This window comes from Paramisgurnus dabryanus, chromosome 18 (genome assembly GCF_030506205.2).
Source record: "Paramisgurnus dabryanus chromosome 18, PD_genome_1.1, whole genome shotgun sequence".
Classification (NCBI taxonomy): Eukaryota; Metazoa; Chordata; class Actinopteri; order Cypriniformes; family Cobitidae; genus Paramisgurnus; species Paramisgurnus dabryanus.
Genome location: NC_133354.1, coordinates 14,962,250 through 14,984,853, shown reverse-complemented (window position 1 = coordinate 14,984,853; position 22,604 = coordinate 14,962,250). Strand labels below are relative to the sequence as shown.

General features: G+C 38.3%; 1 protein-coding gene across 7 annotated transcripts in view; it reads right to left on the bottom strand.

Annotated features, from left to right (window-relative positions):
- gria4b (glutamate receptor, ionotropic, AMPA 4b) overlaps positions 1 to 22,604 on the bottom strand; it is an 87,772-nt gene that overhangs the window by 17,380 nt on the left and 47,788 nt on the right. For 6 of the 7 annotated variants that reach the window (XR_010544098.1, XM_065286853.1, XM_065286854.1 and 3 more), the window contains exons 3-11: positions 21,533 to 21,772; positions 17,399 to 17,583; positions 16,968 to 17,021; positions 16,427 to 16,585; positions 12,026 to 12,193; positions 11,154 to 11,258; positions 8,110 to 8,220; positions 5,671 to 5,877; positions 3,557 to 3,930 (exon numbers count right to left, since the gene is read on the bottom strand). Coding sequence is in view for 6 of the 7 variants with exons in the window: in XM_065286853.1 (XP_065142925.1) it covers positions 3,557 to 3,930; positions 5,671 to 5,877; positions 8,110 to 8,220; positions 11,154 to 11,258; positions 12,026 to 12,193; positions 16,427 to 16,585; positions 16,968 to 17,021; positions 17,399 to 17,583; positions 21,533 to 21,772 (1,603 nt within the window). In the remaining variant the exon portion in view is untranslated. Of the gene's footprint in view, positions 1 to 3,556; positions 3,931 to 5,670; positions 5,878 to 6,159; positions 7,536 to 8,109; positions 8,221 to 11,153; positions 11,259 to 12,025; positions 12,194 to 16,426; positions 16,586 to 16,967; positions 17,022 to 17,398; positions 17,584 to 21,532; positions 21,773 to 22,604 lie in introns of those variants that run through there. The other variant, XM_065286860.1, reaches the window with a different exon arrangement.

Here is a 22,604-nt window from a genome sequence, read left to right as displayed (position 1 = left end):
TTAAAGACCTAAATGGTTCCTTTTAAGCGAAATCAAAACCATAGGCCCTCTACAGCGCTGCGATCTGCAAGCTATAGAGCAGAACAGATAGACTCTATGGTTTCGACGGCACTTTAAGTACCTGCTGTCTTCCTCCACGTGCTCTGCATTTTATTGCTCTTCTCTTCCCCTTGTCCTGTCATGAGTGATTTCTTATCTGGTGGGGGCTGAAAAATAAAGCCTGTTTTTTTCTCTCTCCTCTTGATAGCACTTCTTATAGAGCTCTATCGTGGTAATGCAGGTATTTGTTACACACAAGAGAGGTTAGGGATGAGGGGGTGAACCTGATGTGAAATCCGAAGGTGAGGAAAGAACCAGAGACACACGGAGTAACAATGGATGGCTGGTGCCTGTCGGCCGGAAAATCGACAACTGGCTGTTTAGACAGACAAGGCGATATGTGCGACAAAACACAGCGATGCGATAGGCAATGACCAATCAGATTGTGTCATGGCATTGGGCTTCCCATTAGTAGCATAAATGGTGAAAGTCCACAGCGTATGACGCTAGTCTGCTGTGAATTCTGATATATGACGCAAGTTCATGTTCAATGATATGAAAATAAACGAAACAATAAATTGACTTCTACAGTTCTTTTAAAAGTCCTTGTATAAAAAGTCCCTAAAAATATAATTCAGACATTGATAAAAGCAATTAATTGCAATTTGTAATAAAGGATTAATCAATTTTCTTAAAAAAAAATCCAGATAATTTACTCACCACCATGTCATCCAAAATGTTGATGTCTTTCTTTGTTCAGTCGAGAAGAAATTATGTTTTTTGTGGAAAACATTGCAGGATTTTTCTCATTTTAATGGACTTTAATAGAGCCCAACACTTAACACTTAACTCAACACTTAACAGTTTTTTTCAACAGAGTTTCAAAGGACTCTAAACGATCCCAATTGAGGCATAAGGGTCTTATCTAGTGAAACGATTGTAATTTTTGACAAGAAAAATAAAAAATATGCACTTTTAAACCACAACTTCTCGTCTAGATTCGGTCCTGTGATGCGCCAGCGCGACCTCGCGCAATACGTCATGACGTCAAAGAGGTCACAGAGGACGAACCCAAAACTACGCCTCAGTGTTTACAAGTCTGGAGAAAGAGGACCGTTCCGACATTGTTGTAATTGGAATGATACTAATTAATGTCTTTGTGTCAGTTTATTGTTTAAAATGGTCCGAAAATGTGCGTTTCATATATGTAACACGTGACCTCTCTACGTCACTACGCATTTACGTGAGGTCGCACTGGCGCTTTTCAGGACCAGACCTAGACGAGAAGTTGTGGTTTAAAAATGACAATCGTTTCGCTAGATAAGAGACCCTTATGCCTCGTTTGGGATCGTTTAGAGTCCTTTGAAACTCCCTTGACAAAAACTGTTAAGTGTTGAGTTAAGTATTAAGTGTTGGGGTCCATTAAAGTCTATTAAAATGAGAAAAATCCTGCAATGTTTTCCTCAAAAACATAATTTCTCCTCGACTGAACAAAGAAAGACATCAACATTTTGGATGACATGGTGGTGAGTAAATTATTTATTTTTAAGAAAATTGACTAATCCTTTTAATAATAAGCATGTAGAGTAAATTTAATAAAGTTTATATTAGGGATGCACCGATACCACATGTCTGTGCCGAAACTGATATTCGATTACTTATAATGACATCTGCCGGTACCGTTAGTTTTTGACTTCTTGTTTCAAATTATTATGTTATGAAACACATGATTATGCATTTTTGGCAATCGGCTGATGTCCAATAGTGGGGATAATATGCTTGATCTGGCGATACCAATTATCGGCTAATATATACATTGGTGCATCCCTATTAAATGTAATAAAAATATTTTTGCTTTCCTATTTCTATTTCTATCCCGACAAATGCGTTATTTTATTTCACCTTTCTCCCTTGTAAGATATAGAGTTTGGTTCCAAAACGCGATAAACACAATTTTATCATAGTTACTGCCAAAATCAGTATGTATCAGGTCAGTATTAAAAAGTAACTTCTAAATTTTACACAAAACCAATTTCAGCCGTGTTATTTTGTCATCTTTTCTCCTTTTTTTCCCAAAACGAGATAAACGGCAGTCATGTTCACTGCAGAATGCAATAAATCCGCTCAACAAATCACAGCGCACCATTCCACACGTTGTAAACAACAATGGCGGCACGATGAATACACACAAAATCCTAGCTTTCCTCATATACTTTGTACTTCGTGATCACCAAACAAACAAAAACAAAATAATACTTTTGATGACATTGATAAACCTGTGGTGTTTTTTTATGGCGGGGAAGAATAGTAAGCCATCAAAATCAAATAATTTATGTGAGAGGCACTCGGAAGACGGAAAAATGCCGGCTGTTGCTTGTTCTCAAACCACAGCATCAAGCTTCTGTCATGCTAACACATTGATCTCAGGGGATCTTATGAAAAACTTTCCGTATTTTACTTGAAGTCAAGGAAAATCGAGCAGGACCAAAACATTTTACAGCTGATCGCTGTCACAAAAAATTAAGCGACGACGTCCCAAGGATGACAGTATTCTTAATATGACAAAGTAAGTGTTTTGATTAATGCCATTAATGTTTTTTTTTAATCACTGTATACCACTAGTCAACTAAATGAATATAACATGGCAAAGATGAATGCACATTTATATATTGATCAAGTAGAGTAATAGCAAAAAAAAAAAAAACTTAAGGATGCATTGCATTTTGTGGAAATAATAATCAGCTTTTATAATAAATCTTTTAAAATCAAATTATGTATTTGAATTTACAATGTTTTTATAACCTAAAGATGCTATGTGAAAGTTTGTAACAAAAATAGTGTTTTTTATCTTGTCACTTTCTTGGCATAAAAAACACATTTTTACAGAAATTAGTCAAAATGGATTTATTGCATTTTGTAACCAAACTCTTCATATTCTTCCCCATTGTTATGCTATGAAGAAAATGATCCAGTATGGGTGCTGCGCAGTGATATGGTGAATAAGTCCTAGCGATTACAATATCATGTATTTTTGCACAGCTGTGATGTCGTTTGGACCAATCAGCATCCAGGACAGAAGCTACACTTTTGAAAATGAACAGTGAAGCATAGGTGAGACAAACATGCTATTTAACTATATGCTTGGAGATTTGATTTAATGCAAAGTAAAACATATTATCACTTGCTATATACTGACATATATGAAATATCATCAAATCAGTTTGATTCACCGTTCACCCCACCCAAAGCAGGCACAATAAATAAACATGGACTGCTAATGCAATTTTTTACTGAATACAGCCAAGCTTGCTGTGCTTCTGTCTGTTCTTTCATTCAAACTTTGAAACCCGTCATCAAATCGCTATGGAAACTACACAAAGGACTCTATTTCAGGTATCAGTAATAACCGCATTTGTCTGAGATTACTTGTGGTCAATAACGTCAAATGTATTTTCCCCAACAATCAGCCTTTTCAAGTTCGCAGACGTCATTTAAAACAGCGCTTTGAGTTACTGACCTGGGCGAAATGTCACAACCCTGCTGCATGAAGGCTCCAAGGGAAAACCAGAGACTGTTGAAGATCCCAAACTCGTTGGGGGGCTGGTCGCTAGGCGGACCGTCAGTGCCCTCCTCGGGCTCTTCGGTGTGCCACTCGTACGGGCTGAAGCGGCTGACTAGGAAGAGCACCACGCTCACGCCGATGTAGGCGAACACAATGCACATCCAAATCTCGTAGGCCAGCGGGTCCAGGAAGGAGAAGACGCCCGGCTTGGACTTTTGAGGTTTCTTGATCATGATAGAGATGCCCAAGCTCATGAAGGGCTTAGAAAAGTCAATGACCTCCTCCCGGACCAGAGTTATAGTCAATGGGGCCACAGCGATTTCCGCTTTCTGGAAAGAAATGTAGGCATTGTAAACAATAAATCTGCATGTGTTTATTTCTTTTCATGTATTTTATTTTAATAAATATATCCATGCTTAAATTATGAGACTTAAGCCTGGATCTAACAGACAGGGTCACATATACAAGTGTAAGTAGTGTATTTTATAGTTCTATTTGTATCTGCTGTCAAATTAAGAAGTTACAAATAAATACAATATTTGTACTCCCTACCTATATAAATAGAAAATAAGTAGACATTGTAAGTACATTTCTAGAAATAAAGGTAGAAAAGCTGTCAATGGGATGGTACCCGTTCAGAAAGTACACTTTTGTATCTAAATTACAGCTGTCAAAAGATTAATTGCAATTAATCACATACAAAATAAAAGTTTGTGTTTGCAGAATTTATGTGTGTGTGAACTGTGTGTATATATAAATACACACATACAGTATATGTATGAATTTAATAAAAATGTTATTTAGGTATATTTTTATTTACATTTATAATATAAAATCTCTCTCTCTCTCTCTCTACATGTAAATGTTTCTTAAATACAAACATTAATGTGTGTGTATTTATATATAAGAAATTACAGTGCACACACACAAATATACAAAAAACTTTCATTTTTTATGTGATTACAATTATTTTTGACAGCCCTAATATAAATGTTACATATTAGTACATAAAAGGTACAAACAGGTATCAAGGTACATTTCACAACAAAACCCGCACAAATGCTACTCAAAATCAGCCATTCGCGCTTCGATGGGGGTTCTCTGGTAAAAATCGCGATCTGGGGGTAAAATCTGCATTTTTGGCAGGGTGAATCTGCAAAAATTTGCATTACCAGTGCTATTTATTACATTATTGGGGTTGCTTCAACCTGCAGACGTGAAAAACAGCCTGCGGCAACGGTATTAAAGTATCCTAATTCTGCAGGAAAACCTCAGACTTGGCAACCCTGCCTGAATGGTACATATTAGGGTCTTTTTAAAGGGTATTGAACAAAAATAAAAAAGTACTAGAACAATTTTGTTGAAACAAAACATTGAATAATGTTTAAACAATACAACTGGTTAAACTGATTCGAGGGTACATATCAAAAACCAAAAACGGAAAACAACAAAGAAAATAAAGAATCATTCGCTGACTTCCACCTCTCCTAACATTATATTTTACAACTTTAATTGAACAAGGATTTGCATATTAACACCTAAAAGTCCAAGGATTTAATCCAAAAGGCTTAATAGTGAAATTTGGTGGAGTGGGATAAACTAATCAGTGTGAGAAAAGATGCTTACAGCACAAGACAGAAAACACTGAGTCTCTGAAGTCTGGATGCAAGTTGTGCTGCTGGCAAATCCAAAAAACTAGATTATGGCTGGTGACTTAGTGACACTTTATACCTCGCCAGGGCCGTGCAAGACTAATCCAAAAAAGAAATTAAAGTTTCTCATAACTGCCCAGCACTTTCAGGAAAAATAAAAACTTGCAGTATTCCAGTGCTCAGCAAAAGTCCGCAAGATGACAAGCGCCGGCTGTATGCTGAATTCATTAATAAACATCAGCCTCTGGTCGACTGTTTTCTTTTTTGGGGGCTTCAGAGGTGCTTAACCTTGGCCTGTGTGAAACGTCAGTCCTAAAAGCTCAAATTCACACCAAGCCATGTTGAAATAGTAAAGAAGCTTACGTATCCCGATAAAAAAACCTGGTGCCTATGAAAAGTAAGTTCAATATTATTTACCCCGTACACCAGCTCCCCAACCATCCCGTTCCAGATCTTTGTCTCTGCGTCCCGAGCTCCGTACTTTCCATCTGGCACGATGGAGATCTTGTATTTGATGCCGATATGTTTGGCGATTTCGGATGCCAGGTCCACGCAGTATCCCTCAAACTGTTCATTTCCCTCGAACATTTCCCAGTTCTTCTTGAGCATCACGTACGGCCCTTCCTGAACGAACAAGACCACAAAAGGGTTTCAATGGGAAAGCGGTCAAAGCATAATAAATGTTTTACGCGTTACAGTTTGGTAGCTTGTCAGTGCGGTTATACAATAACAGTAACAGAATGAAAATAATTGTCTAGTTGGAAATGCAGCCATGCTGTTTAATTGAATCCACTCAGGAAACATTAATTGGACAATCTGTATTTAAAATGTAATGTGTTGCGAATTGCAAATTGCATTGTATAAATAAAGCTGTATTTGAAAAGATATTAAAGATAATTACACTCATTATGTTTGCATGTTGCTGATTTATTTGCAAATGAAAAGTCAGATATCTATGATTGTAAAATGAACAACCAAACAATAATAAGATATTGCTTTTCAAATAACACGAGTCAATATTCTCAAACACGTCTAAAAACAGACAACAATTTCAAAGATTTTCAATTACACCTAAATGCTTTAAAGTTTAAAAAGGGTGCGTGAGATCAAATATATGACACAATAAATACCATACAAAGCACACAATACATCCTTTGTCTATAAGAGCTGTATATCATATACATTTAACACAGCAAAGTAACTGACCCATAAAATTAGGGACCATAATTGGATGTCTTTAAACATATGCTATTGAAAATCTGACATTAGCTCAAAACATATGCGAGTACAGTCACATAAAAAGAGAATATATTTCTGATAGATAAAACCACACCACAAAACACAACCAGTCAATTTCAGCTCACAGTATTGCGTTTTGTGAAAAATACATCACAGGTGTCCTACAGCATAAAATGTACTTGCAATGAAAATGTACATAAACATCCAGAAAACCCGCACACCCCTTTGACAAATATTTTCTAAGCCATATGGCTAGCCTAAAATGATGAAAGGCAGGAAGCCCAGTAGAGAGAATTAAATATTTCACACACAGCAAATAGAAAGCTCTGCACGAATGTCAGAGGAAGATTCGTTTCATCTCAAATTTGTTTGATGTATGAGAATGCAGCCGTCCCCTTCAATCTTTTTTTACAATAACAGGGGAGCGTTGTTCCTGGGCAGTGGTTTTCTACAGGTAAAAATTGAAAAAGCCCCAGCAGCATGTAAAGCTTCAAGCGGTGGATGATCTGTATTCTCACGACATGCCTTGGGTGGTACTGTATGTATATAGGCAGGCATGCAAAATGATGTTCTTGCTAAAAAAACTCACTCATGACTTCAAACCTCAAAGAAAATGATCTAATGAATATCCAAAAGATGAATGCATAATGGACAAGAATGATGACTTTATACAGTATGCTATATTTCAGAATGGCAAGCAGCCCAAAACTGGAATGATATAAAACCCTGTCCTTCTGTTTCCATACACGTGACACAAATGTAAAATAAAGACTTCCTTTGGTTTCCATTCGGTTTTCCAAATTCCAGCATGACTGCAGCTTTTCTCCATGATTGAGTTGTCTAGTTGAGCTCGTTTTTCCTCCATGCTTGAGTTCACATTGGTTTTGGCTAAGGAAATATGTTCAGCGTTTCTGCTTGCATGTCTATGCTGCTTTCATGGAGAATTCAGAGTTTCTGATTGTCTCTTTGTGTCCGTGTTTCATTTCACCTCCATCGAATCCATCATCGTCTCAGTTTCTTAAAATAGGATTCCTCATCAGGGGCTGAAAAGAGGAGGATTTGGCTTGAGGTGCAACACTCTAAAACCTTTAACCAAATATGCCCAAACATAATAGTCCAATAACACCCTATATATTGAGAATATTCTCATTACGATCCATTGAAATGCAAAATACAGAAATATCTCATTCATGCAGTGGCAAGAATTTACAATCAACAAAATGAACAAACAAAATTAAAGCACACAATCCAGCATGTTTTACTGATTGACAGCATGTACGAAAAGCACAAGACACACACACACACACAGAGGAGAGAACATTTACACAGGACTTTTTCGAAAAAGCTATTTGGAGCATGTAAAAACATTTTGGTTATCTGAATGGACAGCAGAATGATTGACAGATCACACAGAAAGAGTGTTTTGATAAACGGCACGGTTCAACTGGGAATTCTGCAGCGCTTGCAGATCTAAATCTGTGCGTGAGCACATTATGAAGGATTCAGTGCCACTGGCGGATGTTTATTTTTACCACACATATGAAAAGAGCTCTTGGTACAAGGAAGCTTTCAGATGAAGGACAAAATGTAAAAAAATCAAACAATTCTGCTACTTACCATAATAGTCGTCACGATAACGGTTCGGTTCTCCATGCCAGAAGTTTCATTGGGAAGCAAGGCTTGATCCTGGGTCAGAACCAGCTTATCAGCATCGTTCCAATAGCCGATCTGGAAGATAAAAGGGAAAAATCTGATTCCAGCCCTAACAGAGAGAGACAGAGGGACAGAGAGATACATGCAAGCCTGCCAGTAAGAGTGTCTTAATGTGCATACATATTTTATGTAAGACGGCTAAAATGGCTTTGTGTTTTTTGGACAAAATACCTAAACATTCTTAAAAACCTGACAAGCTTAATTATTCAAGAGATAGTTCTCCCAAAAATGAAAATAATGTCATTAATGAATCACCCTCATGTCGTTCCAAACTCGTAAGACCTCCATTCATCCTCTGAACACAGTTTAAGATGTTTTACATTTAGTCTGAGGCTTGTTGACCATTCATTGAAAATCAAGGTACCGTATACTGTCCATGTCCAGAAAGGTAATAAAAACATCATCAAAGTAGTCCGTGTGACATCAGTGGGTCAGTTAGAATATGTTAAAGCATCGGAAATACATTTTGGTCCAAAAATAACAAAAATTATGACTTTATTCACCATTCATTCAGTCTTCTCTTCCGCGTCTGTTGTGAAACGCATGCACGAGACTAAAGTCATGTGACTGCAAAGACGCAGATGACTTGTTATCCTCAGACATGTTTGCAAAGTTTTTTTTTCAAACTTACAGCGTGCATCTTCCTCAGATTGTAAACAAAGCCTGGGCGCACAAAAAAAAACAGCTGGGGCGCACCAGATAACACGTCATCCACGTCACTGCAGTCATGTGACTTTAGTCTCGCGCATGCACTTCAAAATGCTGAATAAAGTCGTAATTTTGGTATTTTTGGACCTAAATGTATTTTTGATGCTTCAACAAGGTCTAACTGACCCACTGATGTCACATGGACTACTTTGATGATGTTTTATTACCTTTCTTTACATGGACAGTATACCGTACGTAGATGAAGGGTCAACAAGCTCTCAGACTAAATATAAAAATATTAAACTGTGCTCCAAAGATGAACGGAGGTCTTCTGAGTTTGGAACGACATGAGGGTGAGTCATTAATGACATTATTTTCATTTTTGGGTGAACTATCCCGACTTGCTTTTAGAGTAAGTAGCCTGAATATACAGTAAGACATTTTAGATTTTTAAACAAACCTCTTTAAATGTAGTTAGTTCAAAGACCCCATGAAATCAAAATGGGATTTTTGTGGCTTTAAGTGGATGTCTATTAGCCTTAAAGCCATTTATAGTAGTGTACTCCTAAAAGTAGACTTAATTACCTTAAGCATTTATACTTAAAATTGGCAGCGTTTCCCTTTGTGAAAAACGGAGTGAAAATGTTGATGACTCATTTAGCTATACAACAATTTTTGTCCGTTCAGAAGAAGTGAATATCCAAACCCATAACACAAAATGTCATGGGACAGCAAATAAATCACTGCTCATGTTGTGACATCACTGAACTAGGGTATTTAAAAAACTTTAATTGGTCCTTTTCGGCCACACAGCAAGAAGGTCATGGGTTCGAGCCTTGGCTTGCATGTTTTCCCTGTCTCAGAATGGGTTTACTCTGGGTACTCCAGTTTCTTCCCACAGAGACATGCAGGTTCGGTGAATTGGAGATGTCAAAATTGCCTTTACCCCAACTTGTATACTGTAGATCAGCTTGTGTAAATTAATTTGTTTATAGATTAACCACGAATATAGTCATAGATGCTGAAATGGCATTAAGAAATAAACAAGTAATTTAAAAACATGTCCGGCCTAAAAATCTTTATACAAGCAAATTCATTGGACCATTCACTGTTTCAGTAAATGGAAAATCTAAAAGTAGTTTTTCGTGCATAAATGTGGCTTCGAAAATGATGTCGCCGTGTGCAACATTTTGCCCTAGGATGAAAATCTGACAGACAGAAGGAAAACCCAAGCAACGGTTTGTGCCCATGCCCTTACGAGACCCAGATAAAATACCAAAAGCAAAGCTGGGCTCCAGTACCCGCCTAAAGCAGGACTCACGAGCGGCTGATAAATGAGAGCCAAACCCTGGCGGCTCCCTCCTATGCTGCCCTCATCCTGCTCTTCACATCATTCTTCCCCTGGTGCACTGCTCAACAGCTGCCAAGAGCCGCCACACTCCATAAAGCACGCCAGAGGCAGGAGGGTTCCCATAACTTCAGAAGAAGGTGTGTGACATGGGGCTTTATGGCACGTACATACCTCTGCAGCTAAAATCCCTCGACCGTGCGGGTCCACATTTGTTTTCTCTTTTGCATTTGAAACAGTGAACAGAACAAGTTTGATCATGCTGTATAAATTAATGGTGAAGGCTAAAACTCTGAACAAACTATTATAGAGGAAAATCTCATAAAGACGGTGCTCTTTAAATGTAATATAAAGAACAGATTCACTTCATTTAAATTTTACACATCCCCACCGGGGCGAAGCGGTCAAAGCCCGCTTGTCAGATTGCCCACTCTTTTCACCAGCCAACGTGGGCAGGAAACAGAAAACGCCGTCTCACCGGAAATATTGTGTGGGCGATTTGACGCCAGAGTAGAAGTAATTACAGTTTCCATGAAAATCATTTTCCTTGATTTACGTCAATGTTAATAAATTCATACTGTACCAGTTTATAACGCAGATAAAACAGGATTTCTGTTTTATGCGCATAAAGTCAAATAACAGACATTTTTCCAAAAAGAAAACCGCTGACTAAAAATAAAAAGGACTCATCGGGGGCTCCTGGGATTGTTCCCGCAGAAACAGCTGCATCAAATGAAGCACACAGCGTTAGGCACACAGAGAAAGACGAGAAATTAGACAGAAATGACACTCGACAGATGCCGGGAGACGAGAGCGAAGCACGATTACGCTTCCTCAGAATCCGACAAATTGCGAACACCCTGATAAACCTTTTAGTCGGCCATACTGCACGTGTAAACTGCAATAACTACAAATTTGGTCAAATGAACAGAGGAACAAAATGACATCTTACTCTTCTAGGCCCGTTGCTTTTTAATTCGAAAACATCCATAGTGTAGTTGACCCGGCGGCCGTAGTGGTCGAATTGAACATTTCCTGTTAATCCCTGGAGGCGCACCTGGAATACAGTGATAAACAAAGTAATTACAGTTTATACGACTGCTTTCATGTACCTCCATCTGCTTCCTTTCTTCACTCTTTTACAATCACTTTCTTCCAGAAGCGCTACTGTACACCAGCATTTATCAAACTGGGGTCTGCCTCCCCCCCATTTAAAACAGCCTGGGGGTCTGCAGAAAATAGAGATGAATCAGAAATGACGATACTGAGTTCACTGCACTGACTGTAAGTATAGATGCTGAATATAAAAGGCTTGTGAGTTCACCCTGGAGCGACAGAGAATGTTAAACACGGAAGAGCCAAATTCATCTTTATAGTTCACATTATCTGTGTGCACATATATATAAAGCTGCTGTACTATGGCAAAATTTATGAAGGTTGGCTTACTGTGATAGTACTTAAAAACTCAAAGTGTAGCTCAGTGGTAGAGAACTGCGTTAGCAGCGCACAAGGTCAGGGGTTTGAACCCGGGAAACACACATATTGTACTGATAAAAATGTATTCACTTTGGATAAAAGCATCTTTTTATCTTGCATTGTCTCTCAATTCTTACAGTCTCTTTTTATTTCCCTTTCATTTTCCACCTTCAGTCAATTTAGATTTGGGCATTTTTCTGCGATTACTCTTTTTCACCTGCCTAGCTTGCTTTTTCTATTCGGTGTTTATAACAGCTGTCTGTCTTCCTCATATCTAAACCATATAAAGTCTGCCTCTTTCTCTTCTGTCTCTGAAAAAGCCTGCGTTTGCTTCTCTGTGAATGTAACCTGTTTAAGCGTGCGCTCCATGTCGATGCCCTGGTTCCAGGGTGCCGCGGGGTTGGCCAGGCAGTCTCCGGCGTTGCCCCTGCGGGAGATGTCTACCTTCTGCCTGCGGAGGTTCCGGAAGGCTTCTGCCATCACCATTACGCCATCGTACGTCAGGGCAGAGGTGTACTGCAGAAACAGAGTGTCACTTAAAGATCATAGTTGACAGAACAAGGACATTTCAAACAATGTCATATTTGCATTAAAATGACATAATTGAGCAGTTGTCATAAATGTGCATAAAATCTCTATCATGTTTATGACACGTGTCATGTCGTGATTATGAACAAAATTTTAAATCTAAAAAAAAGATTTCAGGTGTAACCAGATAGAATCGTTCACCCGTTGGTCTTTGTTTTGCTGCAGAGGACAGTTGCATCATGGGAAAAACCTAGTCATGGTTGCCTGAAAGCAAGGACCAAACAGAACACAAGAAAAGAGGAAAGCAGCGGTGCGTTGAGGAGAAACTCTTGTCATTGCACATATTAGAAGCAGGCAGCATATGTGAAATCAGCGAGGTCTGACACACTAGCTGTAACGTGTTTCCTGTTCAGCCACTGGCGGGAGGGTGGGGGATTGTGGGTGGGTCGGTCTTCTTCTATCAGCGGCTGTCCTGATTGCACCATTAAGTGGCTTGTGCTTTCTTTCTCTGCCTTGCTGAGATAAACCGGCAAGGGATGAATCACTGCAGGCAAGACAGTATTTTTACAAAGGAAGAAACTACAGCTCGGCGCACACGAGGGTGCTTTAGTGTCCTGATATTTTATGACCTTGTTGTTCACCTGTTCTTGCGCTTTCTTATTTTATAGAAAATAATGTGGTTTATGTCATCAGGGCGAGCTGATAGAAGTTACCCGAGCTACATACACATACTCCTTCAACCGAAAAAAGAAAACTCCTCCTGCTGTGTTCCCATGGTACCCTGTAAGTTTGATGGTTGACGGTTGAAAGAGGCCACTCTGACAGTGCTGTGAGATGATATTTGGAGTTCTATTGACAGATCTGTGGGGCAAGTGCTGGGACTTTTTGTACTGATACAAAGCAAATACAGAAACCACAGAAAGACCCCTTGGCTAAAATATGCCAGACAGGGAACAAGAGACGATATGAGAAAGTGAGATTAAGATTTAAGGGAAAAACAAATCGGGCTGATTCGGTTTTCGAGTACTGACTTCTGTTGATACAATACGCTATATGTCGAACGTCACGTGACCAAACCGGAAAACTGGGTCGGCCGCTTCCGGTTCTGTATGCTCTATGCTGACATGGTGCTGTTTTCATACATGAAGCCTTTAGGAGCTATCAAAGATGAAAATAACTGAGTAGATATACTCATTAACATCTTAAACCTAAGTAAAAGAAAATATATTAACATTTTTATACTTAATAGCTTTTGACAAAAAAGAAAGAGATTTTCTTCTCCGATACATTCAGATAATAATAATAAGATAATAACATTACGAATAACAATAAAAAGCTACGATAGCACATACAGGCAACCGGAAGCGATCATCCCAGTTTTCCGGTTTGGTCACGTGGCGTTCGACATATAGCGTATTAAGATTAATAAGATCAATTATTTTTGGTCTGTCCTTAATACCAAGACAAAGTACACTGCATGAATGTTTTAAACATTACTGTAATGCATAAGGATAAGTGAGAACGTTAATTTTAACTGAAAGATTCCTTCAAGGCAATGCATTTATATTTAGCCACAATGTTGTGAACCAAGGTTAATTTTTAAAGATGCTGTCAGTTTACTGACTCCCGCAGGACAGATAGGAAGTATTACATTAGCAGGAGTTTAATCACTCTCTCTAATATCCTGTATACTTCCCAATACCCCTGCTCTCCTAAAACACAAGGATTACTCACTGGAGGACAGGAGGAGATCTAAGAAGGCAGCACCTCTGGGAGTTGGAAAATAGCATCAGTGAAAGGCCACAGAAAGGCTAAAAGCTCATAGATTTTATGAGGTTTTAGGGTCTCTGTAATGCTGTGGTGTGAAAATGACTTATAGATAACGGCGTTCACAGCAGATGTAAAAAGTGTGTAAAGCACAGGATATTTGGATTGTCTATACATTTGCTTGTGAAAGATACAGCTATAGATCTGCTTGTCAAAGTGATGATTGGACCACAGCAGAAACTCTTGCTAGTCCATCTATGTCATGCTGCACCCCTGATATTGCTAACCCCGGCATTCAGCGGTGTGCAGTGAGGAGCAGTCGTTTGTTAAAGTAATGTCCCCTCAGGCCATGCCAAAGGGAGCTCCGTTGCCACAGCACATCACCAGGCAGGGATCAATAGCACCGCCCTCCAAAGAATGTCATCCTCATTAGTCCCACAGGGAAAGTCAGCCTCAGTAAAGACGGATCAACAAAAAACCCTTCAACGGGCATATCAAATCACTAGCAGGATCTGTCTGCTGAGACATGGATAAATGAAACGGCCAATTATAATGTAAGTGTTGACTTAGTTTCACAGATTCACATCCCCACCAATGGATGCACACTGCAAAAAAAAATTTTCAAGAAAATGTTTTCTTCGTATTTTTGTGTTGTTTTCAGTAAAAAAAATCAAAAAAATTCTTAAATTAAGATGCTTTTTTGATGAGCAAAACAACCCAAGAAAATAAGTCTTGACAATCTTAACAATTTTTCTTAAAGGGGTTGTTCAATGGTATTTCAAGAATTCTGACTTATAAACACAGTTATAGAGTTTTTTCCTCATGCTAAACGTAGGCAAAGTGTCAAAAAAGCAGTTGGACATGTTACAGAGTATTTTTGTGCCGAATGCACTTCGCCAGGGTTCGTACAAGTTTCGGAAAGTTTTTTCGATTACAGGTCCAACTGACGTTTCTGGGGTTTTCTATACGTATCACTTCTTTATATGGGCACTTCCCCCAGAAAACCCCGCCCACCCGTCAATCAGCGGGAGACGCTAGAACTTGCAAACATCTTATCACGCCACTCAGCTTTGTTTAATTTCAAAACTTTAAAAGATTTAAAGTCGTAATGAAACGGAAGTATCAATTGACTAATTTTTCCCGTGGTGACGTGTATCCGAGTAAAACCGGCCTCTGAAATGAAATAAGGCAGGGCTGGATTTGAATTTGTCCATCGAGATCTGATTGGATTGTTTGATGTTGAGTCGTGTTGCTAATTGCTAATCGCAGCGATATTCTCCCGGACCCCGCCCAACTGCCATACATTATGACCGGAAGTAAATAGAGATCGTTTTTAGGAGGGGAGGAGATTTGCATTTTTGATTAAAGATTATGAGGGCACATGAATTTTTAAAAATGAATGAAGCTAACAGATAAATCATTTGTAAAAAAAATTCTTAGTATTTTTGTCTTGTTTTCAGTAAAAATATGTAAAAATTCTTAAATTAAGATGCTTTTTCTTGATGAGCAAAACTACCCAAGAATATAAGTCTAGTTTTAAGAGCAAAAATATCAAATGTAAGTGATTTTGTGAATAAAAAATCATCACATTGGCAGAAAAATCACATTGGCAGAAAAAAATCTGCCAATGGGGTAAGAAAAAAAATCTTTAACCTTTTTCTTAAACAGTAAATTCAAGAAAAATTCAAGAAAAAACTGCTTACCCCATTGGCAGATTTTTTTGCTTGTTTTATGCACAAAATCACTTTAATTTGATATTTTGGTTCCAAAAACTAGACTTATTTTCTTGGGTCGTTTGGCTCATCAAGAAAAATCATCTTAATTTAAGAATTTTTAGATATTTTTACTGAAAACAAGACAAAAATACTAAGAAAATGTTTTCTTGAAAATCATTTTTTTGCAGTGTACACTACAAAAATGACTTTTTTACTTGGCATTTTGGTCCTGTTTACAGTAGAAATTCCTAAAAGTTCTTAAATCAAGATGTATTTTCTTGATGAGCAAAATAACCTAAGAAAAAATTTCCATTTTTAGACAAAAATGATACAATTTAAGTGAATTTTTGCTTAAAACTAGCAAAAATATCTGCCAATGGGGTGAGAAAAAAAATCTTGAAATAAGATTTTTTTTTCTTAAACACTTAATTCAAGAAATTTTTTCTCACCTTATTGGCAGATATTTTTGCTTGTTTTAAGCACATATTCACTTAAATTGTATCATGTTTGTCTAAAGACTCATTTTCTTAGGTCATTTTGCTCATCAAGAAAATACATTTCATACATTCTTATTTTAAGAACCTTTAGATATTTCTACTGAAAACAATACAAAAATACTAAGTAAGAGAGTCATTTTTTGCAGTGTAATTGAATGGGAGCTGAGATGGGCAGTTGCATTTATGCTCCTATAGCTTTGGTTTAAAGAAGTGCTGGATCTCAACCGGATCCGGTTTTGTACCTTGGGAGGCATGTCGGAGCCGGGGTATTCTCGCTGGTCCAGCTTGTTCCAGCGCTGCATAAGTTTAATAACCATGGGATTGCTGAAGTCCACCAGCTGAAAGCCAGTCACATTGGCACCCCCATGCATGAAACGTTCTAGATTGATGTCCTTAAAACCCTGGCAGAGCAAAGGAGAAAGAGAGAGAGTTTATAAAAAAATAGTTGGCATTGCAGCGCCATGATAAGAGAATTTCAGCAAACAGTCATATCCAACTTGCCACTGTGAGCAAGGAGAGCGAGAGAAAAAGAGAGAGAGAGTGCAAGCAAGCGAGCGAGAGAGAGAAAGCTCTGCAGCATCATTAAAACACTGTCACCGCAGCTCAGACCGGAATATGAATTAGTCTTTCAAATTGACATATCTTGCTCAAAGAAAAGAGAGGATTAAGAAAGAAAAAAATGCAAGGGATGGCAAAAGAAACAGAGGCCAGGAGTAACAAAATATAAAAAAGGGGTGAGCTAACAGGAAAAACCAACGTGATAAGGGGTTCAATTCAGCTCACCAAATTTGCCATGATGTAATGGTAGCCCTTTACGTGCTTGCCAACGCTCACAATCTGTGGAGGCAGACAAGACAATGCAATGAGAAAAAGTCTTAAAAGCAAATACAGTTGTCGACCGCCATGAGCTTATGAATGTATGACAGAGCTGTAAGCTGTCAGGAAAGCTGTTTTTAATTATTTCTAATCAAACAGACCGCCTGTCCTCATACTGCTCTGCTATTTAAGAGATATTAAAGCAAACATCAACTAGAATATCTTAAAATATTTGACAGCTACAAAACCAAACACACTGAAATATCAAGAGGGCAGTTTGTTAAAGATAAAAAACACGCTCGCTCGTCTAATGTGTCGGCATTACATATCCCTCAAGAATACAAGGTTGTGCATATTTGTTTAATAAAACGGGTTGCTTTTATATCTTTTAATCTCACCTGCTCCAGCATGTTACTAAGTCTCTCGGCCTCCAGGTCGATCACGAACGTCTTTTCCTGTCTGCGGTCCAGATCTTCGAGAAGCTGGCGGTAATTGGCGTCATTGAAGTTCTCGACGCATATGGCGCTGACCTGCCATCCGTTCTGCCCCGCCTTCTCCATGATGGCCTGCAGTATCGCATATCCTGCAACGAAAAAGCATTCGACCACCCGTGAATTCCGAGAGATTGTGATTTGTGACATTGTCAGTGAGTCATTCCTGCACCAGTTGGGGACTCCTTCATCTGCAACTTCAAGCCTTCGAGCCATCTCTTAGTTCGCTAATACGAACCTCTTCTCCTTTCATGCGGACAAACTCGTTTTAGGCCTCGATCCCCACGGGAGCTCCCGATACATGGAGAAGCAGATAAATATGTCTTTTTTTCGCTTGCCTGAACCTAATCACCTCCATCCCTAACACAGAACCCATCACCGTGCAGTGACAAAAGTGTCGACTAAATTAGAAGTCAGACAGACGTGCCTTTTGTCACCTTCTCTGAGGTGTGATCGTAGCTCTCTGAAAGGGCTTAGGAGCCGCATTAGGGCATTTCTAGCTGGGCTCAGTGCTGCTTGTACTAATCAGACAGAGATGGTGTTGGATATGTTAATCTAGCTGTTTGAAATAGGTACTCAGAGCCTCTGCGGCCCACTTGACTCCAAGATGAGCAGATGTCCCTGTAAAATGGACCCTTATGGTCACAATCAGAATTTGGCAACGTACCACACCGGGATCTGCTATTTAGTGGATTAACCTGTGCTTGATCTGGCAACCTTATTGCTCAATTGGGTTTCATTTATATACAGTATATACCTGTTTCTACCATAAATGGTAGAATTTTTTATTCAGTGGCACCTTAAATGTGTAAAAATATAAAAAATAATGGGTGTTTCCAAACTTTTGGTTACTGTATGTTTTAGTATTGTATATGCAGCTATAAATGAACAGATCAAAGCACTGCATGGCTGAACTGGACCTTAACAGGCTGATGTGTTAAACAAGCAGTCAGTCAATGAAATAGCAAATAGGCACAGCACCCACATGATACAAACCCATCATACACTAACCCTATACTCTACTCTCAGTATCTGCACCCACCCGCAGTATCGACCGGTAACATCCCAACACATTTATATCCAATTCTTCTGCCATTAATTTCAAATCAGTGCCTTTGCTGATAATAATTCGCACCACAAGTGGAGACCAGAGCTCTGATTAATAGCTGATAAATTCTTAGCCTGAAGTGCAGCGTGTATATTAATATCCACGTGTGTGCAGGAACCAACAAGAACCAGAATTGTAGAGCCTGTTCTCCCCTTCCCCCTCATCTTTTATCCAATCCAGCAGGGGGAAGCAGCAGCGTTGGGTCGGGGAGGGGGGATACGGGTTTGGAGAACAGACTATAGAAATGCAGTGAAGTGCCAACCTCTTGCACTAAACCATTTATCATGTCCACATATTGCTCAGATTGTATCTTCGGAGAAGCCTTCACGGCAGACAGAGTCTGATCCAGTCCACACCAAAACTATAAGGACAACACCAGTGTTTTCACATTAAGTATTATCTGGCAACCACTAGGGCACATACAGTAAAAATATATATATATCCCTAACACATATGTAAAATATGTACTACTCATATTGTCAGTATGGCTGAAACACACTTTCATTGAAGGTTTCAAATCAGAATTTAATATTACACAAAATATTAATTATGAATGTTTTTTAATAACATATTTTACATTATATTTACAAATGATTAAAGGGACACTCTACTTTTTTGAAAATATACAAATTTTCCAGCTCCCCAGAGTTAAACATTTGATTTTTACCGTTTTGGAATCCATTCAGCTGATCTCCGGGTCTGGCGCTACCACTTTTAGCATAGCTTAGCACAATCCATTGAATCTGATTAGACCATTATCATCATGCTAAAAAATAACCGAAGAGGTTCGGTATTTTTCCTATTTCCTAAAGGACTTTGCTGCCGTAACATGGCTGCAGAAGGTGCAATGATGTAACTATGGAAAAGTCAAGTTTTCAATAGGAAAAATATCAAAACTCTGGTTATTTTTTAGTGCGATGCTAATGGTCTAATCAGATTCAATGGATTGTGCTTAGCTATGCTAAAAGTGGTAGAGCCAGACCCGGAGATCGGCTGAATGGATTGCAGAATGGTAAAAATCAAATGTTTAAATCTAGGGGAGCTGGAAAATGAGCCTATTTCCAAAAAAAGTAGAGTGTCCCTTTAAATCAAATAGTGTGTTCATGACATTTGAACGTCTTATTTTAAATCCGAAAGTAAACTGATTTTCCTTGCAAAAGGTCTGCATTTGTTAAAAATGAGCAAATAAAATGTTTTAAATACATTTTTTATGTTCCTTACTTTAAATAGCCACGTAATAAGCAGGAAAATGTACAGTCAGCTGGTTGTTATTGCGAAAATAAGCCCCTTTCATTGTGATACACCAACCTCCAACCTGCTTGCCTATACATTATTCCTTACTTAACATTAAAGTGGCAATTATAATATTTTTCCAGATTTTTGACAGTTTTGGGAGCAGAACTATTTTGAAAACAACTAATGTTGAATATACTGTATTCATGAATAAAATTCAAATGGGACGTGTAACAAAAGTAAAGTCCTTTGCGGCCTTTTGTGATGGAATTTAATTACCATCAAACTGAACAATTTGTTATACGTCCTCACAGGAGAACACAGTAAATTTGAACACGGTACAATTTTTATAGGCTACAAAGTTATTACTTATAGCTAACAAAGACTTCTTCAGCGCAATTCAAAACTTTTCAAAGTCTCACCTGCCACATGCTTCACACACACACACACATCTTGCTATAAAACACACCATGGTAAAATGTCAGTCATCTGATGATTTATTGCTTTATTAAAGTGTCCAAGTGAGCCCTTACTGTATAAACACCTGGTAAACAAAATAAAAAGATCTTGATCGTTCTAACGCTGCTACAAAATCAAAAATAATTGATTTAATTCACCATATGGATATTTTGCAAATATGGAGCCATATGGGATGTGATGGAAAAGCATATGCATTGCGCAGATGTAAGAAGAACAACCACTAACTTTACACGTCAGACATTACAGTGATACGACAAGAACAGAGTATTTCAGACGCATACATGATCTTGAGTTTGTTATTTATAGAGCATTCAGCTATAAGCTATTTACAGAGTGTGCTAGTCTTTCATAGGACGTCAGAAGTGTGTCAGACCTAAAGCCAAACCACTCCTCTGGGGCTCCTGGGAATGTCTCAGTCTAACACAGCAGAACAAGAGGAAAGAAAAAATAAAACAGTGATGGAGAGGACAACAGAGACACATAGGCAAGAATGAAAGAGAGTGGCTCTGATTCTAGCCAACAAAAGCGCTCATTAGTGTAACTGTGAGTTTAAGACCTGGCTCTGGTCTCAAGAGAATAAGCCTCTCTTTTAATAACAGCCTTCCTGGAAGTAAAATCCAAAGTGGCTCATCATTCCTAGTCACCTGACAGCATGAGACAGCCAATAAACACAGTAGTTATATTGACATATGTGACACATAACCCATTCTCAATATAGTGGATGGTAATCAACTTCAGCATTTATATTGTATACCCAATAAGCTCCAATACTCAAACCAGCATTGTCAACTGGTTTGTTCGTATTTTATGAAACCAGTAACCTACACCTACACCAGGGTTTAAGTACTTTAAGCAGAATACCTGCAGGCATGATGTATATACTGTATATGTGTGTGCATATATATTTTATGTATATTATTTTTGCTACACATCACCCTGTCTGTGAAATCCAGTCTCAATCAAATTTTGAGACCAGTAACAATCAAAGTTTGATTTCAATCTTACTCAGTCAATATCAAAAATATCAAGGTTATATTTTCACACAATGTTCTTTACATTATACAGGACGATTTTATGTAATAACCAGTAAATCACAAAAAAATGACTTTTACAGACTGAGTCACATATATTATGGCAAATATGAAACCCTACTATAACAAAAAATATATGTGCATTAATGACAGCATGTATGTTTCTGGCTCTTTCAATTTTTTTCTTACCTCGGTCAGTATCGTAGAGGAAGACGAATCTGTTCCAGTCGTAGTGGTCTAGTAGGCTGAGAAGAGCCCCTCGTATCGAGGGTCGCAGCTGTAGGACGAACTGGGTCTCGCCTTCTGTGGGAAAACTGGGAGTGATGAGCGAGATGTGCAGAGCGCCGCAGAAGGACGTTAGCGTGTGAACCGACCGCTTGTCGTACAGGCCGAAGATGGCGAACACGCCTCGAGAGTACTGCGAACAAACTGCGAAACACAACAAAGAGATGCTTTAAACATTAATTACACAAAACCTGAGGGAGAACAAAACATTTACTTCACTTTTGAGCATTAGCACCCTGCTTACGTTAGTATTCCAGCCTACAGCTTTTCTTTAGGTCTTTGAAACATTAATGAAACGGCCTGGGAAACCCATCCACCAACTGAACAAGTAAATTTATTCTCGACATGAATTCGATTACCAGGTCAGCTTATTTTTGTACCATGCAGGTCATTCTAGAAATACACTATGCTTTGGATTACTATTACTTTAAAAGCAATACAAATGGTATGTTTTGTTGTGAGAACTATCAGATATGTTAAATAAACCAGCCTGATCTCACGAGAATTCGTACATATTTTACGAGATGGCTAAGTCATGAATTCATGCGAAGTTAATTGTGCAAAAACGTAGGATTATCATGAAAAAAAAAACTTACCCCGCACCTAACCCAAACATCACAGGGGTCAAGGCAAACGTACAAAAACATACGGATGTGGTCGTATGAATTCATACGAATTAGCCAATTCGTAAAATATTTAGCATTGGATAAACTATAATGGGGCGGTTTCCTTGACAGAGCTTATCCTAGTCCCATACTAAAATGCATGTTTGAGCTGTCTTAATTTAAAACACCTTGCACTAACATATATTTTAACATATATCAGTGCTATTGTTTTGTCTCAAGATCACACCATTATTGTTTTTTGTAAAGTATATTTGTAAAAACTACTGTAATGTCCGAATATAACTAAGGTCTAGTCCTGGATTAATCTAGACCCTGTCCGGGAAACTGCACCATTATTATACAAAATAATT